The sequence below is a fragment of the Paroedura picta genome, chromosome 6 (genome assembly GCF_049243985.1).
Source record: "Paroedura picta isolate Pp20150507F chromosome 6, Ppicta_v3.0, whole genome shotgun sequence".
NCBI lineage: Eukaryota > Metazoa > Chordata > Lepidosauria > Squamata > Gekkonidae > Paroedura > Paroedura picta.
Genome location: NC_135374.1, coordinates 55,377,593 through 55,400,972, shown reverse-complemented (window position 1 = coordinate 55,400,972; position 23,380 = coordinate 55,377,593). Strand labels below are relative to the sequence as shown.

Sequence of the window (23,380 nt, the reverse complement as noted above, 5' to 3'; positions counted from 1 at the left end):
AAACAATTCAGAAACATGTTTTAGTCCGGACAGGCAATACTACAGCCAAAGACTCTTTAAACAAATAGGGGGGAGTGGATCCAGGTCCTCCCTGCTGCAAAAAGAAGTTAAACTGATTCTAACATGGGCAGAGGACAATCTCCTTTCATTGAGAGCAGAACACATTCAGGGACTACTTAATATACAGGCCGACTAGCTCTGCTGTCAGTATTGGAGTCAGAATGGTCTCTAAATTGCAGAGTTTTCCATCTGTTCTGCGACCATTTCTGTACTCCGTTTGTGGATCTTTTTGCCTGTGTACAAAATGCCCAGGCGAACCTTCCTCATGCCAGGGACCTCCAACAGATTTGCACCCGCAGAGCAAAGTGCCCTGTGAGGGGCATGAGATAGGCAGTCCTGCAGATAAGTGTGGTCCAGACCGCAGATGGCCTTAAAGGTTAATACCAAAACTTTGATCCTGATCTGGGCAGCAACCGGCAACCAATGCAGCTGCCTCAGCACAGGATGGATATGGGCCCTCTAAAATGTTCCTGTAAGGACTCTAGCAGCCGTATTCTGCACAAGCTGCAATTTCTGTGTCAGAGACAAGGGCAGACTCTGTAGAGCGAGTTACAGAAGTCCAAACTGGAGGTGACTATTGCATGGATGACTGGCTAAGCAATCTGAAGACAGATAGGGCGCTAGTAGCCTTGCATGGTAAAGATGGAAAAACACTGAATGGGCTACTGTGACCTTGGTAGGGGGAGTTCCATTAACCAGACATCACCACATTTTTTTGAAAAGAGCTTCAGTTTTCTTCCCTCCTCAATCTCACAGGTTCCCTATTGGGAAACTTAATACAGTTTTTTCTGTGTTGTTGAAGTCTATGAGCCTATTCAGGAAATTTCTTTATTTAAGAATAAAGGTTATTTTCTTAGTAGCAATAACTTCAGCAAGGAGAATTTCAGACTTGAGCACATTATAAGTGAGAAAAAATGGTTGTATTTTTCACAAAGACAAAGTACTGCGTACAGATCCCACATTTCAACCAAAAGTTAATTCTTAATTTCATAAGAGTCAGGAATTAATTTAGCTTATTTTTGCCCAGCACCCAAACATCCAAAGGCAGTGTTATGACATGTGTTAGATGTGCACAGAATGCTGAAGGCCTTTTTGATAAAGACAGAGCCTTTTAGGAAAACAGATTCTCTGTTTGTGTCAGTAACTCCTCCGAACAAGGGGGGAAGGATGTCTTCATTGGCAACTGGCAAATGTCTGAGAACTTGTATTGTGGAAGCATATAAAGCAGTGGGTCAAATTGTTAATTCAGGTAAAACAGCACACTATGTATGCTGTGCAGCTACCAATACTGCCTTATGTAAATCAGCATAAGTGGACCAAATTTATAAGGCAGCTACTTGGTCTTCAATTTCAACTTTCATAAAGCATTCTAAGTTAAAGAGCTTAGTTCAGCCAATGCAGCATTTGGGATATGTGTTCTTCTTGAGGTGGTGGATGCAGACTACTCTGTCCTGCCTCGGTCTAACTGATTGTTCTTTCATGTCCTATCACGGATGGAGCCCTAGATCCAGGGGAGAATGACCATTGGTTTACTCACCATGAAGAGTCTTTCTCCCTGGTCTCTAGGACTCCTTCCAGTCCATACTGGGTGCCGCCTGCACATATCACATTGGTTAAAATTTTTAACAGTTTGGACAAATGATTCTTGTCAAAGTTGAGGGAGATTAGTAATAGGGGTAATAACAGCTTCGATTCCTTTTTCTGTCTTCTTGGTGCACCTTTTTCATGTGTTTAAAAAGTTGGAATTAAAGTTTATTCTTATGCCTTGAAAGTATTATAACTGAAGGAATGGATGGTTCCTGCAAGGGAGACAGGAAAAGGAAGTTGTTTGTTCCTGCCTCCCTAGCAACAGCAGTGAGAACCACCCATCACAGATGGAGCCCTAGAGCCCAGGGAGAAGGATCTCCCACAGTGAGTAAACCAATGTTCTATTCACAAATCATCTGAAACTACTTCTGAGCAGTCATATCCTATGCTATGGGAGTCGCCTGGTGTGCTACGTCTAGTAGCTGGGTGATGTCACTTCTGGTGACATGTGACTTCCAGGGGTGTGGCAGGAAGGTGTGGCCTGCTGACATCACTTTTGGAGTTTCTAGGAGCCTGAAGGATATTTCATGGATTTCATGACAGAAAGGTTGAGTAAGGTTGATCTAGAGACATTCAAAATTGCTGGTCTGAGGAAAAATTCCCTCCCCTCCTTTTACCTTTTCCCACTCAAAAGAGTTCATGGGCTCTGACTGGCTGACAATTACTTGGATTTTAATGAGGCCAAAATCACAAGAATTGGTTCATAGCTCTGAAGAAGAGACAGAATTTTGGGGAAAAACAATAAGAAATGTTTTTTGTTTTTTTGTTTTGTTTTTTGCCTGTACCTCAGATACTTAATTCTCACCCTTCTTCTGTGTGACTGGAGTAGAGCGAGATATAACCAGAAGGAATTACTATCATTATATGCAGTCTTAGATTTGTAATATACAATTGCTTCTTTTATGTGTATTCTGATCAGGATTAGGTATTCACAATGGCAAAACCACATAGTAATTTTTTCATCATCTCTGTAATCATCCTCTGTATTACAGATTAAGCAATTTGCATCACAAAATGAACATCAAGGACAGTTTGGGTTGTTTTTGAATTTACTGATGCAATTTGAATTATTTGGGTCATAATTTCAAAGTTTGAAAATTACTGCATTACTCCTAAGTATACTTTTTGTGTTAGTCCTGAAATAAGATTCACAGAAAGGATAAATCGCAGCAGTTTCTGTTTGCAAGCATATGCTTCAAACTGAATTAGATTGCCTTCAGCTTTTCTGTAATAAAACCTGGAATGCATAAATTAATTAGATTATTAAAAAATGAGATCCTGGGACTCTTGGTTTGTGACAGCTCACACAAGCCCTAGAGGAAAAATTGGGCATAAAGTAGGTCATGAAATAAGGTGGTGAAAGCTGGAACAGCTGCTGAATGGAATGATCAAAGTGATTGTTTACTCTTTAAAGAAGGTCCACGGAATTTTTTTTTTTTTTTTTTTGCAATTGGAAAGTATGAGCTCCACTTCTGTTTACTTATATCATCTGGTTAAGTTTTAAGAGGAAATCTCAAATATTACATAAAACATCTATAAATGAAATCTACATCTACAATGCATATATAATTGCCTTTTAATAAACTTCATGGAAATTAAAGGAAAAAAGATACTGAGGAAGCTGAAATTAATAGTGCGTATCTAATAATTTATTTCTAAATACATTGATGTTAATGTGATAAATATTTTTTCTGTTGTACAATATGTTACATGATCACAAATAGCTGACTCTGAAATAACTAAAGCAGCTTGAAGACCATGTACTTGAACATCAGAAAACATGATTAGGATTTAAGACTGTTTTTGAACCCGGGATCGTGTTTAATGTGGTAATTCATACTGGGCCACTGATGCGATTGTTGTTGTCTTTCTCTGAAGAAAAAAAATGGCGCTGCTAAAAGGCCAATGTAGATATTGCAAAATAGCTTGTTCTCCTAATAAGCTCTGTTCCACCTTGAATTCCAAGGCATGCACAAGGTCTCCACCTGGTTTTCTCTTCCTCTGTTCAGCTGCTGCCACCAATTGGCCTATGTAGGTTAACTGGGAGGTTCAGGGCTCCTAGTTTTCTTGGCCTTTTTCTGGGCCCTTGCCTTTGTGTCACCAACTAACTATCATCTGGTTATCACAGGCTTACTGCCTTGTGCCCCACTGAGGGCAAGCTAGTGTGGTGCAGAGGATAAGAGTGCTGGCCTCAAGTTAGAATCCCCATTCATGCCATGGAAGCTCATTGGATGACCCCTCTCAACCTACTCTTCTCCAGGCAGAACATTCCCAAGTCCCTCAGCTTTTCCTCATAGGGTTTCATCCCCAGGCCCTGGATCATCTTCATTGCTCTCTGCACCCTGTCAATTTTGTCCATGTCCTTTTTGAAGTGAGGCCTCCAGAACTGCACACAGTACTCCAGGTGTGATCTGACCAGCATGGTATACAGCACCACCAGCCTCGGAGTTCTAAGTTGAGAATGTACACCTCTCCGGTTGGCTGCAGCTTCAGGGATGCCATCTTGGAAAGCTGTGTGAATGGGCATTTGCACGTGTATCTTGAACCACCAGCATTGTCTCCCCCCCCCCTAGATTTCATGGTGGCTTTATTTGGATATGGTTGCTGCCACAGAAGCATCTCTGGCTTATTGGGCTTTGCTTGGCCTGAGTCTCACCATGCACTCAGTCTCTCACACCAGAGTCACCATCACCTTCTCTACTTCCTCAGCAAAGGAAATTAATTCAGCTGATTTTCCTGGTCCCTTTTCATGATGGCTTATGGGTGGGAAGGGGGACTTGCAATCCCTAGCCATGTCACATTTTTTCTCCTTACATTTTCTCCCTGAGCCTGGGGCCCAGGCTCACAGCATTGGTACTGGGAGCAGGCTTTTGAAGAGCGTTTCTCCCCTCTGGGCAGCATGGGAGCATCTTCCCTGTGCTGCATCACTGGCTCTCCAGTCTGTCCATGTGTGTTTTTATTTGCACTCCATCCCATCCAACACATGGGACCTCATAATGTGAGGGCACACCAAGTTGGAGGTTGCCAGCTGCTCTCCTTTATGAAGTTTATAATATCTTTGGAACCTGGCATTACATTTTGTGGCACACATTGCCTGCTTGACTTTTATATCAGATCCAGGCCTCATAACAAATGAGTTCAACACTCTGGACTAGGTAATAGTGGGAGGAAATTAAAGATTTTATCTTTGAATATATGATGTGTTGGGAAAACAAAATGAGGTTTGGGAACTTAGAGATATTTAGCAAAGCAGGTTATAATTTACAAGGAATGTGAGCTCCTAATGGTGTTTCTTTGGGGGGTTTCTTCATAGTGGTATCATCACCTCGTGAAATCTGGACACTACACTTCTTTTGATACAGCCCACAATCCCTTTTGCCTTTTTAGCCACCGAGTCACTGTGCTGACTCATGTTTAAATTAGAGCTTCAAGAAACCCCAGAAGTAGCACAGTCATGTGGAATGTAGATGTGAAGCATAGCTGTGTACACAGTCACCTGGGGCCCTCCCTTTCCCACCTTCTCCAGGCCCACTATTGGCCATTTTGGGAGGGTGGCAGGTCAACATGACCACATGTGGTCATATAACCTGATAAATATTAAACAAATTTTAAAAACATTCTCTGCTAACAGCAGGGAAGAGCTTTTACAGCTTTATTTGCTGCTCCCAGGATGGATACTGCCGATTTTTGAATCCACCCTCTTGAGATGGGTGTATGGCCTCTGGTAAAACAGAGATCAAGGATTTAATAAATCTGATGAGAACTTGTAAGGAACCAAGTCCTGACTTGATCCCTCTAGAATCATTTCACTCAAATGCTGTTTGGTTGGCAGAAATTCTGGCACCTATTTTTACCCAGATCAGTGAGACTAGGATAATGTCTAGAATCTGGTGGCATGTGATAATTGTGCCAAATTGTAAAAAGGGTGAGCCATTAGATATGTATAATTACCATCCTATTTTGTTATCTGTAATGGAAAAGCCACCGCTTCTATTATTTACATCAAGTTATCAACCTAGATGGAGGAAAAGGCAATTCTTAATTGAGAACAGGCTAGATTTCAGAAGAGCGTAAGTGCTGTTGAGCATTTCTACACCAGTTCTTAATAGACAAGTATACTAACTTTAAAGAGGGCCCCTGGTGATTTCAGTCATGGACCTTGGCTGCTTTTGGCTTAATACCTAGAAAAAGGCTCTGAGGGAAGTTGAGGAACACTTATATGGACAGAAGGTTATTATTTTTCATTCAAAAGCTCGGGTGAGGGTCACCAGTCGAATTACATTGAATATTGGTGTGGAGCACAGTTGCGTTCTTTCACTACTGCTATTAATATAATATATTAATATTAATGATTTGTACTCCTGGTGATTTCAACTCACCATATTTATCCTCCATCAAATTGCTAGTCCTACAGTATGCTGACGATACAGCACTGCTTGCAACATCAGTAGTAGAAATGCATAGACTCTTACATTTCTTCTCAGATTAGAAGAAGAAGAAGAGTTGGTTCTTATATGCCTCTTTTCCCTACCCGAAGGAGGCTGAAAGCAGCTCACAGTCGCCTTCCCATTCCTCTCCCCACAACAGACACCCTGTGGGGTGGGTGAGGTTGAGAGAGCCCTGATATCGCTGCTTGGTCAGAACAGTTTTATCAGTGCCGTGGCGAGCCCAAGGTCACCCAGCTGGTTGCATGTGGGGGAGTGCAGAATCGAACCCGGCATGCCAGATTAGAAGTCCGCACTCCTAACCACTACACCAAACTGGCTCTCTTATAATTCCCAAATAGTCTGCTTATTAATTACTTGAAATCTAAAGTTCTTTTTAGTAAGAAATGAGGGCACAGGAGTTCAAATGATCTGTTGCCAGTTACAGTATTGATCAAGTTGAGCAGTTCAGATATCTGGGACTGATGTTTCAGGCTAATCCCTGAAAGTTCAGGGTTGGTTGCAATATATAAAACATGCAATTTAAATTTTTGTACAATTTAAATTATAAAACTCTTCAACTTTAAAATTTCTTAAAATATAATTTTCTCAAGATACATAAACTGTTTTGCCCAACTCCACATTTTCTCAAAAAAGAGGAGGGTAACAATGTGTAAGGATTTCATTCCTCCAATGAGTGTTAATTGGATGGTTTTAATTATTCTTTTAAGTGGCTGTCAAAAGTTCAAGACACACAAAATTGTATGTCTTCCTTACTAGCTTCATGTACACTTCCATCTGTGATTTAATACCTGTGAAGGAGTGGGCATACCCTAAGTAAACATGAACTTTATTTTCCTGCAAAACTTGATATCACTGAGGTGGAAATGCTTTGTGGAAACTCTGTTTCCTATATCTGTGCTGCATGTGTTTAATTAATCTGAGAAACACAAATCCACATTTCTGCTTTGCACTGGAACAAAGACATTTCTGTGTCCTATTGGGAAAAATAATCTAGTTATTGAAATAAAATATAACAGAAGACTTCTTTATTCTTGTGCCTTCTGGTAATTATATAGTGCTTGTTTGAAAGAGGCTTGTTCTACCATTGTACTGAGCAAAATTATATTACTCAGAAGTATCTAGAGGCCATTTTTGTGCTGAAACTAGTTCAGGAATTTCTATTTAGACAATATGTGGAGTGAAAAGTTAACTAATTGTTGAGTTTTGATTTAAAAAGTTATTCAAAAGGCAGAAAAAGATATGAACACAAGAAAACACAAAATCTGGATTTTTATCAAAATTGTAGCTATTGGAAGTAGAAGATTAAATTTGTAATTGAGCAGATCAAATATTTTACAAACCAAACAAATTCTCATCCTAATTGTATGTGGTAGAAGAATCTTTAAGTGTATAGGATACTATTATTCTCACAGTAATGAGATGTTGGCAAGTAGAATTTTACCTCTCCAATCAGGAACTCTCACCTTTCAATGAGCACAATGTCTAACACAGCAGTTTAAATTTAGTTCAGGAAGTTGATGTCATTGAATAGAATATATTTCAGTTAGAGAAATGTCACACAAATCCCCCCAATTGTAGTCATGCACTTTTCCCAATTAATAAATAGATTGAGGGAGTTGTGTCTTAGCACAACTTATTAAAAATGTATACTATGCCTTTCTTCTTGGCTCAGGTTGATTCAGTGTAAATTTTAACATAATTAACAGAATGCCTTATATCAGAAAAGGTGTTCACAAAACTTTACTTTGAAGCCAGGTTTAGATTTACTGTTCCATCAGTTAAACAAGATAGAAGTATTTACATCTTTTGTAATTGTGGGTCATACCATAATTTCTGGAGGCTCCAGAGAAGAAAACTAAATAGGTGAAAGCAGCACAGAAATAAAATATGCTCTATTCCATACTATGATTGCAAGTATTTTAAATTAAAAATTTAATTGCCAATTAGTCATATTATCAGTTTTATGTGGTACTTAGAGTATCTGATCAAGGCTTTATCTACACTGGGCTTTTTATCCCCTGTGACCCAGGATTTAAAAAAAAAAAACAAGAACAACATCTGCAACTTATTTGATTTCCATTTAACTCTGCAAGGTCTGTGGTTTTATTTTTTTATGTTTTGATTTATTGACTGCCACTCCTGGACCATGCTGGCTAGTGGCAGTTTACAAAAAGATAATAAAATAGGATAAAACACATACCCCCAGCAGCATAAAACCAATCCATAATTTCTGGGGTTTCTTGATGGCCCTGGAAGAGTTTCTGGAATGGGCATGAGTTAATTTCCAAAATGCTTTTAAAACTGCTAAACATTTATTGGGTGACATGACCATACATGTCAACCCTCCCCCCTCTTAAAATGGCCAGTTACAAGCCTGAAAGGGTTGGGGAGGGGAGGGGCTCTGGTTGGGCATGTATGCAGCTATTTTCCATGATTACACCTCCTCTGATCACACCAATGTAGGGTCTTTCAGGGGTTTCTCAACAATAAAAGTTGAGAAAGACTGGCCTAACCTATCTCATGGATGGTTATGAATAAAATGCAAAAGGAAGGTAAAGGTATCCCTTGTGCAAGCACCGGGTCTGACCCTTGGGGTGACACCCTCTAGTGTTTTCATGGCAGACTCAATACGGGGTGGTTTGCCAGTGCCTTCCCCAGTCATTACCGTTTACCCCCCAGCAAGCTGGGTACACATTTTACTGACCTTGGAAGGATTGAAGGCTGAGTTAACCTTGAGCCAGCTGCTGGGATTGAACTCCCAGCCTCATAGTCAGAGCTTCAGACAGCATGTCGGCTGCCTTACCACTCTGCGCCGCAAGAGGAATGTACCATGTAGCAAAGGAGAAGAGTATGAGAAAAGTAGTATTCTGCTTCTTGCAAAGGGCAGGCAGCATAGCTGCAGCTGTTATCAAAAAACATTCTTTATAGTGAGTTTGAATGGTTTTATCACAGATACAGATCATGTGTTTCATCCTTTATTTTGGAATATCATTCATTTAATTGGTTTATTTACAGTCATTGACCAGCATCAGAAAATAAATTAAAAAACAGAGTTTTATTAAAACATTTTAAGAACTAAGTTACTCAAAATTAACAAAGGTTTTCTGCACTCTACTGGCAATATAACAGAACTTTGGCACTGTATAAGAAATATAATTTATCTTTATCTGCAACTAAGATGTTAACTAAAAGATCATCAGTATATCTAGAGAACCTCAGTAACAAGGGTGAAATAACATACAAAACCCTCGTAACTCTGGAGTAACACCCATTAAAAAGAGCTTACCTAAACATCTTTCCTTCCAACCTAACTCAGGGTAGAATTTTTGATATTCCTTCTCAGAAGAGATATTGTTTGCATGGGTATAATGTTCCTGACATGATATACCATTTACTCTTGGAATGTTCTAAGTTTGTTTTATATTGTCATCCTTTAGCTGGATATTTGAAGAAATTGAGATTTATCTGTGTTGACAAGAAACATTGGATAAAAACTATACTTAGTATGAAGGACTCAACAATAATTCTAAAAGTACTTGTTTCTCTTGGCAGTTTTAAATGAAAATCTTTCTGTTTTAGAATTTGTAACTCTAATTGTCTAAAATTTTAGTTTCTATGATTAGCCAATCTTATGCTAATAAAGGTCCTCTATTAAGAAAGCTTATCTGTATCCACGGTTCCTCTATATATTTGTGAAACAGCCTGGGGGGGGGGGGTTGGAACGTGTCTGGCTGTCCAAGTTGGAATAGGGCCAATCAGGGTGCAGCCAGCTTTGCCCTGCCTCTGCAGTTCCTGCACTCTGTCCCTGGATGTTAGCCTCTTTGCTCTCAGATGCACCTCAGTTCCTGGAGCCAGCAGCAGGTAAAGGGAGAGAGCCTTGGGCAAAGGGTCATGGTGGATGGCATGCTAACGAGGGCCTCTTAGCCTACTAAGCAGGGCCTGCTAATGAGGGCCTCCTGGCATGCTAGGCTGGGCCTGCTAATGAGGGCCTCCTGGCATGCTGACTGCCTGCTAAGGAGCTCTGTCCCAGGCCTGCTAATGAGCTGGCCAGCTCCTGCCTGCTCCACTTGATCCAGCTGTGAGCTGCAGCCCAAAGCCAGCGTAAGCTGCCTGGCCAGGGGAGGGGACCCTTTCAATGCCCGTTCTTAGGAACAGGCTTTGAAGCTAGATGGTGTTTAATTGGCTGGATTGTAAAGCTGACATTTGCTGTCATTACTGGTCTTTTGAATCTTGGCTTTCATGCAGTTTGTTTCTTGTGCAGCTTGAATTATTATTATTGATTAGGTTGAAAAAAAACCTGCTTCTGTTCCTGTTTCTTGCATATCTTAGCCATTCGTTGCCTCTTAATTGTGAAACAGCCTTGGGGGACAATCAGTCCGGCCTCTCCAAGGCCAATCAGGGTGCAGCCAGCTGCACCCTGATTGGCCCTGCCTCTACTGCTTCTGCCCTCCCTGTCCGAGCTGGAATATGATGAATTGGGGTGCAGCCTGCTGCACCCTGAATGGCCCTGCCCCTACAGCTCCCGCCCTCCCTCACCAAGCCCTCACCCCTTGCCTCACAGATGTGCCTGGCTGTTAGAGCCAGGCACATCTGTGACTCCGACGCTCCACTTGCAGGGCTCCAGGTAAGAGGCCGCAGAGGGGAGGGGAGAGAGCGGGCACTTCCCAAAGTCCTGGAAAGTCATCCAGCCACTGGGGGGGTGGGGGAGAGAGAGTGCTTCCCAAATGCCTGGAAAGCACGAGGCCCCTGGTGTGCTTGCCAGGCCCCCGGGAAGCCATCTGGCCGCAGGGGGGGGAGAGGGAGCAGTTCCCGGGGACCTGCCAAGCACATCCAGGGCTTCACAGAGGCACCGGGTGTGCTTGCCAGGCCCCCAGGAACTGCTTCCTCTCCCCCACCCCACCCTCTTGCTCTCAGAGCTTCCTGGCGGCCAGGATATGTTTGTTAAATCCATCAAAGTGCTTTTTATTTCTGAATGGTTAAAATAATCTAGAGAGAAGGTTAAAATACAGTTTCTTCTGTAACAAAAACTTATTTGGAAGGGAGGAGATATATGTATCAAGATGACTAATTAAAATGCTGTTATGAAGAGGAGAAGAATGTATGACTGAGTGCCATTGTATATGTGAGCAATGACTCTACAGTCAGAAAAAACAGAATAAATATAGAACATAATTAAATAATCTTTATTGTGAACTATCAAAGTGGCTCCTTGGTACTTTAGAGAAGTCCCATCCCCCCCCCACCCGCCCCTACATGCTCTATAATATTTCATAGACCTTAATGCATAAAAAATGTAAGCTTATAAATACCGATACACAAGACTGTGCTGTGATACTGTAAGCAAGAATATCAAGAAATTTTATTTTATTTTTGTGTTCTTTGTACTTCTACATATTAGGTGTACCCTGAACTGCAAATTACAAATGTTGTAGAAGCAAACCAACCTGTAACGATTCAGAACTGGTGCAAGCGAGGACGGAAGCAATGCAAAAGTCATCCTCATATTGTAGTTCCTTACAGGTGTTTAGGTAAGAGAATCTAGAAATGTATTTCAAGATTGTCACTCTATTGTACTGCATGTACTTGGATTCCCCCCCCCCACACACACACACACTGTTTACATTTAAAACCTGTTCACTAAGCCAGGCAGAACTCTATGAAATAGAGTTCCTTATTCCCTTTGTTTATTATTGCATCAGTACACATTTTGATTGGAAGGTAATAATTCACAAGGAAGTAGCTATGGATGCCTTAACTCACAGGAAAATGCTATTTTAGTCCTGAAGCAAGCAGAAAAGTGATAAAGCATGCAAAATGTATGGAAGTCTTATGTTTTTTGCAGGCGCTCCCCATATTACTAATGTAAACATTTGGAGAATGATTTAGCTGTGTTTTAATTGTGTAGGATTTTGAAATGAAAGACTTTTAATATGCACATGGTACTAGTATCAGTGTGATGCAGTAGATAAAGTTCTAAATATTTGGACATAGGGAAATCTTTTCTTCCCCATTATTCAGATTTAATTCTTCCCAAAACCCTTTTTGAAACTAAAGGTTTATAAAAGAAAATATGCACAACATGAGTCAGCTTTGAAAACAGGGTTGTGTCACATTGGTAGCAAAAGGCCATCTGAGGTCTCGGTGCAGGACAAGATGAGCCACATGGGCTTCTCTTTACAGGCCTAGCTTGGTCCTTCTCCAATGCCTTCTTTTGGAGTTGTATCTAATCTTATTGCCAGTTTTCATGCGGATCCATTGTGGAATCGGCCAGTTCTGTTTCTGCTTTTTAGCAAGAACCGTTTGATTTTGAAAGTTTTGTGGGAGGACATGGCGAAGATCTGACGACAGATCACCACAACGCTGTAGCGGAAGAGAGAAAGGAAAGGCGGAGCTACATAGGGAAATCTTGGTTCCGTAAATAGTCTTTAATATGTTACAATCTCTTGGCCTAATTTATCATTTTATGCCCTGTAGAAATTAGAATCATAGAATCATAGAATCATAGAGTTGGAAGGGGCCATACAGGCCATCTACTTCAACCCCCTGCTCAACACAGGATCAGCCCTAAGCATCCTAAAGCATCCAAGAAAAGTGTGTATCCAACCTTTGCTTGAAGACTGCCAGTGAGGGGGAGCTCACCACCTCCTTAGGTATCCTATTCCACTGCTAAACTACTCTGACTGTGAAAAAGTCCTCATCAGACTCCCCTGATTCTGCAGCCCGATCTAAAGCATTACTATCAAGCTCTATTTTAACTTTGTTTTTCATTAGATAAATGACAATATGAGAGAGGGATGGATGCAAGTTTATTTTATTTATTCATATTTTTATACCGCCCTCCCCGAAGGCTCAGAGCAGTTTATATATAGCTGAAACTATACATGGAACCATACATATAATAACATTAATATTATTAATTGATAAACCGGGTGACAGTAAAACATAACAGTATATCATAACATAAACAGTGGTGATTCAAACAGGTCCAGGAGTCTTAGTGGGTTTCTGGGGGGACGGGAGGAGCAGGGGCCCTGCAGATGTTGGTTGGTTGGCCTGGCCTAAGACAAATGCCTGGTGGAAGAGCTCCCTTTTGCAGGCCCTGCAGAACTGTTTTAGTCCCGTTTGTGCTTGGAGGGTTCATCCCGGAAGTGGTTAGCTGAAGCAGTGACGGAGCTCCAGTGAGGCCAGAACCCTAGTCATGTTATCTTTACTATGTGACAGTCCCTTTAGCTGCTATTTTTAGAAGGCCATGTGGAGCCATGATTTGGCTCTCATAGTTTCTGTTGAAGAACACCCCAAGCCTTGCTTTGCTCTTTCCATGCTGTGTCTTTCACATTGTGCCTTGCAGTGCAGAAATTGAAACTGTACATAGTTTTGTTTACTGTGTCTTCATTACTCATTTATGATCCTAAGAATGACTTGCCCCTCCCCACAGACTCTATTTGGCCCTGGCCAAATTTCCCCTTATTTCCCCTTATCAGTCAATATATATTGCTGCATCCCAGATACCTAACAGTCTGTTACATAAGGTGACCGAGGAGGAATTTCCAGCCCAGTAGAATGTGTATCAGTAACTGTTTTAACTGAAAACATAAATTATAGATACATTAAATATGATATGTAATGTTAAGACCCAAATAAACTCTGGCCATAAGAAGAATATTGCACATACTTAAACTACAGTAAGGGAATGAGCACAATGGGCAGAGTATCTCAGGTATCTGGAATTGTACAGGGGAGAGCTAAATTTCATCTACTTACTTGTCTGAAAATCAGAGTCATATAGGCCAGTGGTCCCCAACCTGCGGGCCCCAACCTGCGGCCCGGTGCCGGGCCGCGGCTCCCTCTCCCCGCCCCCCCCCCCGCAGTAAAAAACTTCCCAGGCCGCAAGCTTGCGGCCCGGGAAGCTTCTTACTGCAGGAGGGCGGGGAGAGGAAATCAGGGCTGTGCCTGTGGATTGTGCATGCGCGGGCCATGCCCGCGCCCGCGCGATTGCGCCATGCACGGCCGAAATCGCGCATGCACGGCACTTTTGCGCATGCGCGAAAGTGCCGCACATGTGCGATTTTGGTCGCACATGACGCATGCACGCATGCGCGATGTGCGGGCGCGGCCACTGCCCTGCCGGTCCCCAGCCTCAGAAAGGTTGGGGACCACTGATATAGGCCATTTAATCCATCTTCCTGCTCAATGCGGGATTAGCCTAAAGCATCCATGATAAGTATCTGTCCAGCTTCTGCTTAAAGACCAGCAGTGAAGGGGATCTTACCACCTCTTTAGGCATCGGAGTACTGAACTACTCTCACTCTGAATTTCCCCCTCTCTGATATCTAGCTGGTACTGCTCTAGACATAGTTTAAACCCATTGTTCTGGGTCCTATCCTCTGCTGCCAATAGGAACCATTCCCTGCCCTCCTCTAAGTGACAACCTTTTAAATACTTAAGGACCACAATCATGTTCCCTTCTCAACATCTTCTTCTCCATGCTGAACATTGCCAGCCTTTCCTCATAGGACTTGGTCCCCAGGCCCTGGATCATCCTCACTGCTCTCTTCTGTATCCTCTCAATTTAGTCCACATCCTTTTTGAAGTGAGGCCTCCAGAACTGCACATGGTACTCCGGGTGCAGTCTGACCAATGCCGTATACAGCAGGACTATGATGTCTTGCAATTTCAGTGAGATGCCTCTGTTGATGCAGTCTAAGACTGCATTCACCTTTAGTGCCACATCACACTTCTGTTCATATTTAATTTACAGTCCTCAAAACCTCGCTCATGCACACTGCTACCCAGAAGTGTATCTCCAGTCTAGTATGCACACTTCTTATTTTTGTGACTCTGATGTAGAACTTTGCACTTATCCTTATTGAATTGCATCTTGTTCTCATTTGCCCACCTTTCCAATGTTTTCAGATTTCATTGAACTCTTTTTTCTGGTGTGTTACATATATATATAAAAGCATCCTTTTATCCTTTCAGCCTAAAGCATTCTTTAGGCTGATCCTGCATTGAGCAGAGAGTTGTGCTACATGGCCTATATGGCCTCTTCCAGCTCTATAATTCTATATGCTGCCTCCCTAGAAGACATGCTGAAGCCAAGCTAGTCTCATTGTTTACTAAAATTCATAATGGGAATGGAAACAATGAATAATTTTCTGAAAACATTTCATTATAGAATTAATAGTTGCAGAAGGATGGGTTCTACCCCTGCAGATAAATCTCCCATATTGTATTTAGTAGCAATGGAGCACATGCTTTTAGGAAGTAACCCAATAAATATGTCAACAAATGTTTATGACAGCCTTTCTCAACCTTTATACCATTGAGAAAGCCATGAAATATTCTTCAGGCTTTGAGAAACCCCAGAAGTGATACCAGCAGGCCACTTGTTACTTTCACACCCCCAAAAATCCCATGTCATCAGAAGGGACATCATCCAGACACTCCCACTGGACGTGACATCACCAGGCCACTCCCACAGCAAAAGAACTGACAGCACAGAAATATTTTCAGATGATTTCTGAACAGAATCATACCTGCATTCTGGGGTGGCTACCAGTTTACTTTTCTTCACCACAGGGAGCCTGCAGTGGGAACCTCAGAAACAGGGTCAGGGCAGGCCTATGCCATACCATTACCGCCACCCTCTCAATGCCAGAAACTGGACCTGTTACTCAAAGTGAATGAGAAACAATAATTTTAGATGGACATCTGCAAATTGTGCCAGAACAAATGCATTTTGAATTTGTGTGATAGGTAAATTCTGAATGACATTTGCAGTCTGTCTGAAAGGAACATGAATATGTTTTCATTATCAAAGGAAGCCAGGCAGAAAAATAGCAATATTTGCAGAATATTTGTTTCAGTCTTAAAAATTCAGTCTTTTTAACATTTATAATGAAAAATAAAGAGTAGTGCATTGAATAGCTGTGGTTTAACTTTTCAGTCTTCGAAGTTATGAAATAAGGAAAAGATTTCTCCTTACATTAATGACAGAAACCAAATGGAAGATAGTGAATTGAGATAAAGTATTTAGCTGTGTCTTTGAACTAATAACTTAGTTAACAACTTTATACTGCTATTTTTTAAATTATTGTGTACATTTATGTATCTAATATTCTTATGTGGGTTGATCTACAGATCCATAGAATGGGCCCACATTGAGATAAAGGACATTTTTTCTAAACTTGAGGGACCCACCCACGTTTGCAGAAAAATCTGAAAACAATTTTAAAAAATACATGGTAGGTTAAGCCTATCCTTCTCCTCCCATGTCAGGCAGCAGCAGAGGCTGGGAGCTGAGAGCCTTTTCAGCAGAGGTTAGTGGTGATGATGGCAATGGAAGACAGAAGTGCTTGCTGCCCCCCCCCCACCAAGCCATCAAGGAGGGAGTTCACCAGGGGGGTGCCAGTCCTTTCATTCCCTCCTGCTGAGCCAGTAATCGTAGACAGGGGTGCATGTCCCCCTCCCCAAGCCAACAAGAAAGGAGATAGGTGAGGAGGTGTGGGCATTCTCTCATCCCCAATCCAGAAACTAGGGATTTGGGTGGAATGATGCAGTTACCCTTCCTCCATACCAAGCTGGGATTGAGAAGGGCAAGGATGGGAGAGGAAACCACCCTGAGCCTTATGGGATGGCGGTATAGAAATTCAAGAGAATAAAATAAAAAATAAAGAAGCCACACCAGGCAAGGAGATAGTGGATGCAAGCCTGGCTTGGCAGCAACAATGATAATAGGGGTGGATCAGAGCCATGACACCTATGGGGGGGAAGGATTCCCCTCCGTGAGTAGGCAGGTACCCATTTCTATTTATATATTTCACTTATTATGTGGGCAAATAGATACTGTTCTGATTGTAAATCAAAATAGACCTGGTGGTTTTTTGCAAGTTTCACCGCTTTTGAATTACCTCTTAAAGTTATGGTGGTTGGCTGCAGTGTTTTTAAATGGGAAACTTTCTAAATGGAAAACTTACTTAGTTTCCTAGGAAATGTAGTTGCATAGATATGTATACTTGTAGAAAGAAGACTTCTCAGCAATCACAAACTTTCTCAATCTGAAGATTTTAGAAGTATAAGTTTCATTTGTCCTGCACTGCGACTGCATGGTCTCAAACACTTAAAGCATTCTTTTTCCATATAATTTTCTAGGATCCTGTTCTTTTATTACTCATCATGGTTTTTTTAAAACTAAGATTGAGAGTTAGTGCCACACTTTCCTAAGAATTACAATAGCTGCAGAGTAATAGATCATAATGATTACCAATTAATAATTTTTGCAACCACAAATAAGCCAAACATATTCCCAGATGGGGTTTAACATTATTCCATAGTTGTGATTCACAGCATTTGGATCATTTTTGACCACTAGTGGGGTGTTAGATAGCATTCACCTTCACCAAAGTATGGAAGTAGAGATGATTTTTAAAGTTCTTCTACAGAGAAGTCATTTATGATGTACAGTAGAAAAGAAATGTCTTGCTGAAAAATATATTGATAAAAGCTAAAAGTCTGTTCTTGTGTCCACGGAAATATTATTAGTTCCATTCACAGAAATATTAGATCCAGCATCCTGAAAATACCTACATGTGTTTAAAAATAGTGTCCTACATTTGTGCTAAAAATATAGACTTGAAAGTGCATAGTAGAAATTTTCTTTTATGTTCAAAATTTGAATTAAAGTCTTTTTGTGGAGTACAAAACATATACAACCAAGTAATATATATACAGACACAGTCAGAGTAGTTAAGGTCTGGTGAGCTCCCCCTCACTGGCAGTTTTTTAGCAACTATGTGCTTTAGCAGGGGGTTGGACTAGACGGCCTGTATGCCCCTTCCAACTCCGTGATTCTATAAGTTCTGTGATTTTTTAATTGCAACACTGGGGATTGAAATACAAAATGATTCTGCTTTGATTTGTTCACAGAAAATATTATCCTATTGGTTAGTAAGAACCAGGGTCATTCATAGCTGCACACACAAAAATGTACCCAAGAATATATAAAAATTAAGATGTCTTCTTATTTTAACAGTGGGAGAGTTTGTGAGTGATGCTCTGCTCGTGCCCGATAAGTGCAAGTTCCTTCACCAAGAGAGGATGGATATATGTGAAACCCATCTGCACTGGCACACAGTTGCTAAGGAGGTATGTTATAATCAGTATTCTGAAAACTCTTTTAAGAGCATCCTTTACAATATCCCTCCTACCTTCTAACTAGAATTCTGAGATCTCCATCACTATTATCTGAAGAAGGCAGCTTTGATTCTTGGAAACTTATACCTTGAAAATCCTTGTTCGTCTAAGATGTTCCTGGACTTGCTGTGGGACTTAAATCTGTTTGCATGAGGGGTGGCTGACATGTTAAACTTGGAAACTTTGTAGTAACTGCTTTATGGCAGTATAGCATACCTTCCGCCTGTCTGTTCTAAGGCTTGAATAGATGCTACGCTTGTGCTAAATCAACTTGCTGGTTTGTTTTTCATATTCTGTCCTAACATTCTATTCTCTCCTCATTTTGTCTTCAGTCTTGTAGTGAAAAAAGTATGAATCTTCATGACTATGGGATGCTGTTACCCTGTGGAATTGACAAGTTCCGTGGTGTAGAGTTTGTGTGCTGCCCAGTAGCGGATGAGAATGACAATGCAGACTCTGCTGATGCTGAAGAAGATGACTCTGATGTTTGGTGGGGTGGTGCAGATGCAGACTATGCAGATGGCAGGTAAGATTGGTGCCCCTCCCCTTTCAGGCACATTGTTAGGCCAGCATTTGTGAACATCTGCCCTGAATGGAGGACTCAATGGTAATTCTGTGGCTAGGCCAAAGTCTGGGAAAGTTCTGACTACAAAAGCTACCCAAGTTCAAAAGCAATCTGATCTGGTGCATGCTTACTGGAAGTAAGCCCTACTGTGTTCAATTGGACTTATAATAAATTATGGGGAATTATAGCTTACAGAATAATTAAACCTTTAATGTGTCTGTGCAAAACCTGCAAGAAAGTATATCTGAGAGTCATTGGGATGTAGTGCTTAAGGAGTGGCAGACTCTGATCTCGAGAACTGGGTTGGATTTTCCACTCTTCCACATGCAGCCAGCTGGGTGGGTGACCCTGGGCTAGTTACAGTTCTGTTAGAGCTGTTCTTACAAAGCAGTTCTCTTAGAGCTTTCTCAGCCCCACTAACTCACAGGCTTTCTGCTGTGGGAAGAAGAAAGGAAAGAGGTTTGTAAACTTCTTTGGGACTCCTTCGGGTAGTGAAAAACGGGGCATAAAAAAACAGCTCTTCTCCTGTATCTGCATAGCAGACATAGTGTTTGAAAATGCCTTACTGCTTTTGTCTGCTTGGGTCTGTGAGGTGTTTCCTTATCAGAATATCATATGTATGTAACAGTGAAAATTGATAACAGCTTTTCTAAACAGCTGACATTTGTCGGTTATGTATTTCATAGGGGACCATCACACTCTATTCTATTGCTCCACTCTAAAATACAATTGTTGCTCTTGGTGCGTACTTTCAGATATTTCAGGGTTGTTAACATGTGTAAGGTGCTTTTGCACCATTCAGCTAAAGTTTGAAAGGTAATTTATATCATTTTAAAAGAGCACTACTGCATGGGGATTTTTTTTTGTAAGGCTGCCAATCAAAACACAAGTTCTAACTTGTATTCACAATGAAATGTTAAATTGCAATTCATTAGAATTATGTTCTTGGCTGTGCTGAAGTGAAAAGAACAGTCATTTGCTTGATAAATGAGCCAGATATTAAAGTCCAGATTTTGAACCTGCATATTGGAAAAACAGGTCCAGGATTTGCTTCTAGGTTACAGCTGCTGGATGAATAGAGAAATGGTGTAGCTTGTAAGTGCCCTATGGTGGTGGCTATTCTTTTTTTGAAGGAGTAGAAATAATTAATTATTTTAAATGGGTTTCTGGGTGATATAGGCTTTTAGTGTGATCCAGCATATTCACAGACAATAATTATTTTGATTGCCAAAGTCAAAATCTTTTCACTGTAATGGAAGCTGGAATTGTTTTGTCAAGTGCTGCTTTGTGGAGCACAGAAGACTTCAATGTGATTGTACTCTATGACATCTGTATTGTTAAATATAAAAAGTATTGATATTATTCTAAACTGTTTTTACATTTGACTTAATTCTAAATACTGTAATTTCATTTATAGTCAAATAGATTTAATGTTTTCGTTTTAGGTGCTATTAACTGTAGCTTGAGTGTTAGTAACATTTCTCATGTTCAAACTACCACACCATTGCACTCATTTCTCATGCTAGCAAAGTTATGCTCAAAATCCTACAAGCTAGGCTCCAGCAATATGTGGACAGAGAACTTCCAGAAGTACAGGCAGGATTTTGAAAAGGCAGAGGAACTAGAGATCAAATTGCCAACATACGCTGGATCATGGAGAAAGCTAGGGAGTTCCAGAAAAACATCTACTTCTGCTTCATTGACTATGCTAAAGCCTTTGATTGTGTGGAGCACAACAAATTGTGGCAAGTTCTTAAAGAGATGGGAATACCAGAGCATCTTATTTGTCTCTTGAGAAACCTATATGCAAGTCAAGAAGCAACAGTGAGAACCGAGCATGGAATCACTGATCGGTTCAAAATTGAGAAAGGAGTTCAGCAAGGCTGTATACTGTCAACTTGACTATTTAACTTTTATGCGGAGCACATCATGAGAAAAGCAGGGTTAGATGAGTCACAAATTGGGATCAAGATTGCAGGGAGAAATATCAACAACCTGAGATATGCAGATGATACCACTCTAATGGCAGAAAGCAAAGAGGAACTAAAGAGCCTTTTGATGCGGATGAAGGAGGAGAGTGAAAAAGTTGGCTTGAAACTCAACATCAAGAAAACAAAGATTATGGCATCCGGCCCTCTCAATTCCTGGCAAACAGATGGGGAAGAAATGGAGGTAGTGAAAGATTTTATTTTCCTGGGCTCCAAGATCACTGCAGATGGGGACTGCAGCAAAGAAATTAAAAGGCTATTGACTATGGCTACTAATACAGCATTCGTTCATCCAGAACAAACTTCCTTTTACCATATTTAATACATCCATTGAATTCCAGGATCAGTTAACAGACGTATACATGTAATCCTGTTTGTTGGGTTTAATTCAAGTGTATTACTACTTACAGTTATGACAAGGTAGCAGAAGAGCAGCTAACAGAGGAAGAGGAGGTTGCAGATGTGGAATACGAAGTAACAGATGACGATGGCTATGATGGCAATGAGGATGATGAAGATACTCAGGAGAAATACCAGAAAGCCACAGAGAGAACAACTAGCATTGCCACCTCCAGCACCACCACAACGGAGTCTGTGGAAGAGGTTGTACGAGGTAATGGCTATTTTCAGGGCAAAATGTCTAAGTAACAGACCTTCACCGTGTGCATTTGCCCTTCACTGATAAAAATGTTCCAAACAGCAAAATAGTCTAAGTTCCTACACTGTCTTTTTTTTTTTCTTCTCATAATGATTTACAAATTTGGGCATTTTCTCTTGTCATCCCAGATTCCCTGCATCAAGCCACCTGAATCAAATTTTTAAGTTCTTATGTGTAAGTAAATAAGTTGCAATCAAAACAGAAGCAAGTGTCTTTTCAACAGTTTGGTGGATGTTAGGAAGGGGGCTTGCGTGTTGGATCGTCCATTTGAAACTGGGAGGAAAAAATAGATTGGTGCTTGATTAGGTTGTTTTTTTCTTTTGACCTGACCATACTAATCAAATGTAACATTTGTACAAATGTAAATTTTATTAGAAGTAGCCATAATGTTTAGTAAAATGTAAACATTTTAGCCCCAAAATTTTTATTTGTTTGTTTTTGAGATTTTTTTGTTGAGATTTTTGTTCTTCTATAGGAGTTTTGAATAATAAGACAATGCAGTTTATAAGTTGACTGGTAAGCAATTAGAAAGATTGCTCTGTATTATTCAGTTAAAACTAGCTCAGACTTACCCTCTTAGTACTGATAAAATTGACTTAGTACTGATGAAAACTATTTAAAACATAATAATATCCAAATAATGCAAATTTGAATTCCATAATAGATTTTCTAAAATAGAATGGGACAAAAAGAAAATAGTTTTAATGGATGACTTTTCTGTTGGACAGAAACCTGAGACATAGTCCTCTCATGTCAGATAGCACATCTTCTCATGCCAAGCTTTCAGTGGCACTAGGTTACTGAGGCAGATGAAGGTATTTGTTTTCTGTGGGTTCTGTAATGAGGAGATTATGCTGGTACTCAGGTCTTGTAAGTAAACTCTAGAACTGTAGAAGAAGTAGAGTGGATTTTTATATGCCACTTTTCTCTACCAAGAGTCTCAAAGCAGCTTACAATCACACCTTTCTTCTCCCCACAACAGACACCCTGTGTAGGTGATTCAAGTGGATAGCCGTGTTGGTCTGAAGTAGCACAACACAATCTAAGTCCAATGGCACCTTTAAAATGAACAAAGATTTATTCAAGGCATGAGCTTTTGTGTACATGCACACTTCCTCAGACAATGGAACAAAAATCATAAGAGTACAGATTAAAGGAGAGACTGAATTAGTAAACAGCATCAAAACAAATATGCAGCATGATGATGAAGATTGGCTAGTTCCTTGCTAGAATAACAAAATCTGTCCTTTGGTTTCAGTTGAATTAGCGTTCAGTTGTGGAGATTTTGTATAGGTGAGGCTGAGAGAGCCTTGATATTACTGCTCAATCAGAACAGCTCTATCAGTGCTGTGGCAAACCTAAGATCGCCCAGCTGGCTGCATGAGAGGGAGCACGGAATCAAACCGGGTTTGCCAGATTAGAAGCCGCCACTCTAAACTACTACACCAACCTTGCTTTTAGGACATAAGGACAACCCAGCTGGATTAGACCAGGGTCCAACTAGTCCAGTGTCCTGATTCACATAGTAGGCAACCAGTTGCTCAGGAAGGCAAACGGTATGGCTGAGACCTTCTCCAGGTTTCCCTCTATATTGTTTTTGTCTATTTAAATGAACTTTATAAATGGGTTGCAAATACAGAATTAGTGGCCCTTAAAATAATGAGTGTGTTAATCTACATCAGAATATCATTAAATACATTAAATGCAACATTACCTACAGAAAATGATGTCAGATTACGATATTTGAGATATTTGTAAACTGAATATTTCCATAGAAATGCTCAAAATGGCACTGACAGGTGAAGTGAAAAGAACTGAAGGATTGCTGACACTAGAGAAAGCATCTAGTAATTGTAAACTCTTTGATGCCTTATCCGTACAG

The 23,380-nt window shown here is 40.7% G+C and overlaps 1 protein-coding gene and 1 pseudogene across 4 annotated transcripts in view; one reads left to right on the top strand and one right to left on the bottom strand.

The window, feature by feature from the left end:
* Nucleotides 1–23,380, top strand: part of APP (amyloid beta precursor protein) — a 141,926-nt gene that overhangs the window by 63,555 nt on the left and 54,991 nt on the right. For all 4 annotated transcript variants that reach the window (XM_077342474.1, XM_077342472.1, XM_077342473.1 and 1 more), the window contains exons 3-6: nucleotides 11,494–11,623; nucleotides 18,127–18,239; nucleotides 18,620–18,813; nucleotides 21,251–21,453. In XM_077342474.1, the coding sequence (XP_077198589.1) occupies nucleotides 11,494–11,623; nucleotides 18,127–18,239; nucleotides 18,620–18,813; nucleotides 21,251–21,453 (640 nt within the window). The remainder of the gene's footprint in view (nucleotides 1–11,493; nucleotides 11,624–18,126; nucleotides 18,240–18,619; nucleotides 18,814–21,250; nucleotides 21,454–23,380) is intronic.
* On the bottom strand, nucleotides 12,123–12,439 carry LOC143839855 (large ribosomal subunit protein eL39 pseudogene; annotated as a pseudogene).